Genomic DNA, 7,081 nt, shown 5'->3' with positions numbered 1-7,081 from the left:
CGAGATCTAGGTACTGACAGGGTTATCTGAGGAAGGTAAGCGGCGATAAGACAAAGCTTTTAATCCGTTTTCACAGTTGTCTTGGGAGTAAGCCAAACACAGGCAGATTTTTGGACGCTCTAGAATTCAACATTTTGGCATAGACACATATCTAGACGATCTAGAATTTGATATTAACTGGCAAATACAAATTGCTAGACGCTCTAGAATTTGACATCATTAATATTGACGTTTTTGGACGTTATCTAGAATTCGACATTACTTGTATAGACAGGCGGACTTTAGTAAAACAGTTATTACGTAGGGGTTCTGTGAATGCGCACATAAAATAGTGGAGTTCGGTGCCTCAAAAAAGGTTAAGAACCACAGCTCTAGAAAACAAAAAATTACTAGCATTGATGTCTAGTTCCACGATTGGGTTTGTTGTGATTAAATGCCTGTCATTTTTTTTGCAAGCTGTCAGCTTTAATGTCTCTTAACTATCGCTTTTAATGGCTATCAATGTTCAGTTGCAGCGACTGTCTGGACAGCTAACATATTTTAAGCTCCGCAGAACCATTAATTTTACATAAAAGATCTTAAGCATTTGTTAATTAAATAAAGACAACTGTGAGATAAAGTAGTGTCCAAGTGCCTCTCTGTGCCATTTTTTTTTTGTCTTTATAAAGAAAACTATGAACCTATATATTTCTTAAATTTGTGAAGTTTAAAGAAATGTACGCCTGATGTGGGCATTCACACATTTTTTTTAGGCCTACAGAGAGATAATACAAACAACAACACGGGTTTGATGGCTACGGCTATTGTATAGATCTATGCCTATTATTCTATAGCAACTTTAATTAAGAAGTAAAATATTTGGACTTAATTCACTGTAGGTTTTTATGCTGAAAATAATCAGTTTCATTAAAAAACAGTAAGGGAAATCAGTCTTTCTCAAGTTTGTGTGATAAAACACCCGAAGACTGTCTTAACTTCCATTATATAGGGTTTCTTTCAGACATTTATTCTCCTGGGGGAGGGGCAATGGCTAAAGTATATATTAACTATATATAATAGATTTTTGTATTTCGTCTGAGGGAACATGCTGAAAGAAACCCTGCTGTCCTGATAGTGCTTCCACAGATCCATGTTTAGATGTATAGTGTATAGGATGCCGCTATTGGTCCGATGAGTCCCCCCCCCCCCCCCACCCTAGGATCCTGCCCTACGGCACCCTCCCCCATCTAGTTCAGTCCTACCAACGAGAAGATCAACAACACGACTCATGAGTTGGATCATCTTTATTTGACATAAGCTTCTTCATCAGCCCTAACCAAAGACTTGTAGGTGTGTAGACAAGACTAACACTGACTCAGGAGATTGTAACACAGACACGGCCCACATGGCGTGGTCACCCTTGGAACAACACTAAAATAATGGGTGGATCCAGTACAGTGATGTTGCTATGGTGATGGAGATGATTGACACTCAAGTAACCAATGAGTACACAGATAAGGTTATTGAATATAGGCAACATTGGATGACTACATTAAAAATATGAGAGACGTGTGGTAATGTTTCTCTTATTTTCTTACCAGCTTTACCCATATGCCTTCAGCTATGTCAGGATTTAATTTAGGCGCTTCAAAACTATTTATATTGGCATCATGGACTCTTCTATTAAAAAAAAAAAAAGAAATAAAAGAAAAGCAGAAGTCGGAAATAGAACAGTTTTAGAAAACTTAATTTAAACTGTTTAGGGTTAAATTAGTTAGAACTATATTATTAAAAAAAATCATAACCGGAATATTTAAAAAAAAAAAACGTGTAGTAGTATGTGCCCAGCTTACGTTAGGTCATACTAAATGAGAGAACCATTATCACACTTAATTTACCCAAACACACCAAGATCAAAAAGGTGAATCAAAAAGGTAAAGAATGAATGATGACACAGATGTAAAATATTCACAGTGAGAAGTTGAGACCATTCATTATGTACAGTCTTATGTTGCTGGCAATGATATTTTTGTCAACTATATTAAATAATACAGGCATTTCCTCCATTAAGAAAACAAAACCGTAAACAAACTAATTTTCATCTTTAAATCTGTGATTAACACGTCCTGAATAGATTACTTGAGAAAAAAATAATTAAAATTTGTGGAAAGTTATCTAAAAAGCCTGAATGAAGTTATAGCATGTAACCTAGAATTGTAGGTACTCCTGAAGACAACTGGTAAGTCACAATACAACTCAAGTTGAGAGAGATGGACCAAGAAGAGAGCTGAATAGTGTTGGAGGTCTGTGATGAAAACAAGGAACTCTCAGCTAGGTAACCATGGCAACAGTAAAACAAAAGGATGACTGCATTAATATGAAGAATATACCCATGAAAAATAATTATGCAAATTGCACAGCAAGTCATGGCATTGTAAGTGATAGCTGTTTTTATTATTTTATTTTGTAAGAATAAAAATAATGTCCCTGGGAAAAAACTCACATAGCTGACTACGCTACTCAACTCTGACAAACAAATTTTATAAATTGTGAATCTATCTGTGTAAGGTGCAAATTTCTCTAATGAAAAAAAATAAAAATAAAGATCAAAGTCGTTTAAAAAAAACAACAGCTTCAATGATGCAAAACAAATGACTTAAGGAAAAGTTCCAATGTTGTATCTCCCAGCCACTGGCAGCTGATATCACAAATTGTTTCTATGCTACAAATTCTTCTAAGTTTCAATCTAGTTCCATCTAGCCAGCTGCTATACCCAGCATGAATGTAGACGGCAGTCCCCCATGGTGTGGGACCTATACATATATTCACTGACACAGAAGGACATCGAAACACACAGAGTCAAAACTTGTATCTACAAGAAAAATAAAAAGTCTCATTGAGCAGCAGGTACAGTTGTGTAGAAAACTTGGTAAAAAGAAAAAGTGTTTCAAAGAAAGATAGATCTAAAGTATATACAAAAGAAAAATTGTTCCATAATTGACTACCGATAAAAAGTGTAGTTTGTTCCAAATGAGATATGCTTAATATTAAGTACAAGGGATATCAATAGGACAGTCAACACTCTGTCTTAGTACACAACAGCCTCAGGCAGGATGAGACAGAAATAAATGAATGCTTGAAGCTTCCATTGGTGACAAGGTCTAGCTTGAAACTAATGATGGTTATCATAAATGAACAACTAAAAGTACATCTTGAAAATGATGACAGTTAAAATCATTTTAATGGTCTTAAAAACATGTGTAAAATTATATGATTACATCAATATATCAAAGTTACTGAAATGTTATTTCAAAACCTTGTCTTAGCTATTTTCGTGGCATACAGCCGAATGAAAACTTACCCAATAACACAGTACGTACATGTAATTATGCTAAAGCATTGAAAAAATAATTTCCTGATAACTGTAAACCACATGTCAGTGTGTATAATCTCTCAATGATAATTGAAAGAGCAATCTGGCCAGTAGGTAGTCTCTCAGTGAATAAATTGATAAAAACATTTTGCCAGTTAATCTGCTAGATAAATTTATCTGGCCAATATTGTCTCTTAGATTAATAAATTTATCTGGCCAGTATTGTCTCTTAGATATATAAATTTATCTGGCCAATATTGTCTTTTAAATTGATAAATTTATCTGGCCAATATTGTATCTTAGATTGATAAATTTATCTGGCCAATATTGTCTCTTAAATTGATACATTTATCTGGCCAGTATAGATTTGGTACCATGAAATTTAAAACAGCAACATACCACAAACATTCTTTTTTTATATACTAAGGACACATTATGCTAGTTGCTATTCATCTCCCCCTAACATCTACATATAAAACCTTAGGTTGCATTGTGCCCCCAATTTGGTTTAAGTAAACACAGTTATGACAAAAGTTTACGATTTAAAACACCAAGTAGTACCATGTGGTTTGTGGGCACAACATATGAGCGCAATTCTATCAACTGTAATCTCAAAGCTAATGATGGACATAAATATATGCAGAACATCCAAGTGATGTAATGACTGACTTCATTTAAGATTATAAAAGGTGCATTCACAATTTACTTAATATAAAAAAAAATAATAATATAGTTTCCTTAGTTTAAAAAAAAAATCCATAAATAAAAGAAAATCATCCACATATTACTGTGAAGATAATTAACACTAACAAATTGGAATGACATTTTAAAAACCAATCTATGAAAAAGAACAAAGCAACATGCATAACAAAAGTATGAAAATAGAAACATGTACATATGGTATTTGTATGTTACTGCGTGTTACTACGTAAGGGAGATAACTGGAGAAAAGCATTTATTTAAAAAGTGCCTTGTGCTGAAGTTACAAAATTAAAATATACAATTTAAATTTCAAAAACTCAAATATGTTTACTTTATTATTTCTAGAATAGCCACGTTTATTTAAAAAAAATAAAAACTAAAAATTGTAATTGATATTTAAATCTTTAAAATGCTCAAGTAATAAGTTTAACAAAAGCTGAAAGAAGCATTGTATGTTTAGCACTGGAAAGGACTAGATGTTAAGTACACATATTCTAAGATTTTTTTTCATTTACACTAACTCAGTGTTGAGGGAAGAGGGAAAGAAGGGTTGTAGGTGAAAATGAGCTAAATGCAAATAACATCCAATATACACAAACCAGTGAATGGTCACACATACTATGAATGTTTTAAAAACTAATTTAGCTGTGTAGAGTTGAGGAGACAAGTATACAGTAGAATAATAAACATTAAAAAAGATGAAAGAAACAACAACTGAGTGGAAACAATTGGTCTCAGTAGGGAACTGGGCGTTAACAATTACAACTTGGCTTTAAACTTAAGCAGACATTTCCATACAACTACGTTACTGTATTGAAAATAATAAATAGATATATATATATGTATATACTGAAAGCCAAACACAGAAATAAGTCATTAGGTTGATAATTTAGCGCAATGATTATCTGAATGATGGACCAAAGAATTCTAGCAACAAAGATATGGTTTTAGTAGCTGACACCTTGGTAATCTGTTGTACTGATTCCACGTGATGTCACATATTTCTGGTTCAAATCCTCCCTGTACCCAACCGCCTTTTGGTTCGAATCCTCTCTGTACCCAATAGCTTTTTGACTGACATCTTCTCTGTACCCAATAGCTTTTTGACTGACGTCTTCCCTGTACCCAATAGCTTTCTGATTTACGTCTTCTCTGTACCCAATAGCTTTCTGATTTACGTCTTCTCTGTACCCAATAGCTTTCTGATTGAGGTCTACCCTGTACCCTGGCGATGTCACATACTGGTCTGGGTGTCGTGGCGTGTGCTGGTCTCTGTAGTAGTTGCCCCCGCCCTGGTTGACTGGGTAGATGTTCACCCTGTGGCCTGATGGGAAAAAAATTGCAGTCAAATGATTTGTTCTAAGGTTTACATTTTAAATAATGTACTGTAAGACTCAAATTGTATATCATAAGTAAAGTTAAGCCATTGCTGTCAAGTCTAATAAATGGCAAGCATGTTCATCAAGAACATGGGTTCAAGATCTGTGGTGACAACATGATCATTTATACTAAGCGTTATTGGGGGCACTCGACACAGAATATTCAGGAGTGTCCCTTGTATGTACATGACTTATGAGTGGTGTCATCTGTCAACTACGCTGATACTCTTGCTTACATTGAAATTTATCATACACATAGATGATATTCCAGACCAGTCTAATTTAATGATTGGTGATCATTTTCAGAAATTAGGTAATAAGAATAACACTTTTTTCTCAAGATCTGCTGTTCCTTTTTTAATCACTAGTTTTTCAAAGTGATCCCACAATGGAACTTTTTTCTCCATAAGCTTAAAGTTGAAATAAGAAGAAAAAAAAAGTCTTTAAGTGCAGATTGTCATAAAATAAGTAAAAAAAAAAAGAATTTTAGTGCATATTGAAATAATAGAAAAAAAAAACCAATAAAGTGCATATTGTAATAAAATAGTTTAAAAAAAAAAGAAAGTCACATGAAATGAAAGTTGTGCGGGCAAACGTTTTCCAACTGAAGTACTGAAATATTAGTATACACAAATTTAACTCAAGAAACATTAGATTGGAAACATATTACTACACTTATAGACGAATCAGTGCAAGTCCAGTTAGAAATATATAAGTCAACACAAATTACATTTTTAAGTTCACATTTATCTAACTTAAATTTTTTAACTACAGATTAATTTTGCACAGTACTTATATTGTTCTATCAAACTACTTTTATTATTTTATTTTTAATTATTTCTATTTATTGTTATGTAGCTGGAGAAGATTGATAAAGAAATAAAAAGGTTAAAGAGATATCTCAAGAACCATGTGCAGATGGTAGCATGCAAGTTTCCAATAAAACACCAACATGACTTGAGCATGCATCAAGACAGGGTTCAAACAACTGCTTATAGGGAGGGATGTGAGCATGCAATTATATGTATTGTCCCCTACCTGCTAATTTTAACTCATCTTCTTTTTAATTACCTATATCATCAATAACAAAACAAAAATTAAAACAGTTAAAGCTATTTAGTGTTTGACAATAATTTAAGTGCAATTGTAAAAAAGCCACATATAGCATTACACAAAATTAAATTAGTTTTCTTTATGAACTAACAGTTTTTCTATAAGAACATAAATATAATAGGAAAAAAAGTGAAAGCAAAATAGCTTCTAAAACAGCTGCTTCTATTTAAAATATTTAGGCGGCCACAAAAGACACTTTTTTGTGTATATTATTATTTATTGAGTATCCACAAAGCAGGTACAGATTTTGTATTGCCCAGTGGGTATGAATATTCTTAATTTTGCTGATTTAGTGTCTGCCATAATTGCAAACACAACAAAACAGTTTTTTAAATCTCAAGTGGAAACCTCTGTATCATGGAGATATAAGACAATAACTACAAATGGAACAATGTACATTTTTAGAAAAGTGGGGTTCACATTCTTGTATTTAGCACTGTAGAATAAAGAAAATGAAATAAAATAGATAATATGAAGCACACACAGACAATATTAGAAAAATCATTTTCTGAAATTGTTACAAAAGCAAACAAAG

At 32.9% G+C, this 7,081-nt stretch overlaps 1 protein-coding gene across 11 annotated transcripts in view; it reads right to left on the bottom strand.

The window, feature by feature from the left end:
- Positions 1 to 1,268: 1,268 nt before the first annotated feature.
- Positions 1,269 to 7,081, bottom strand: part of LOC131927633 (palmitoyltransferase ZDHHC14) — a 38,033-nt gene continuing 32,220 nt past the window's right edge. For 9 of the 11 annotated variants that reach the window (XM_059283372.1, XM_059283382.1, XM_059283373.1 and 6 more), the window contains one exon: positions 1,269 to 5,378. In XM_059283372.1, coding sequence (XP_059139355.1) covers positions 5,002 to 5,378 — 377 coding nt within the window. In that variant the 3' untranslated portion in view covers positions 1,269 to 5,001. Of the gene's footprint in view, positions 5,379 to 6,471; positions 6,505 to 7,081 lie in introns of all 11 variants that reach the window. The other 2 variants (XM_059283380.1, XM_059283381.1) reach the window with 1 other exon arrangement.

Source organism: Physella acuta, unplaced genomic scaffold, assembly GCF_028476545.2.
Source record: "Physella acuta isolate Inbredline_101_S28 unplaced genomic scaffold, ASM2847654v3 ptg001425l, whole genome shotgun sequence".
Lineage (NCBI taxonomy): Eukaryota > Metazoa > Mollusca > Gastropoda > Physidae > Physella > Physella acuta.
The sequence above is the reverse complement of the archived record's forward strand: the minus strand, read 5'-3'. Positions and strand labels throughout refer to the sequence as shown.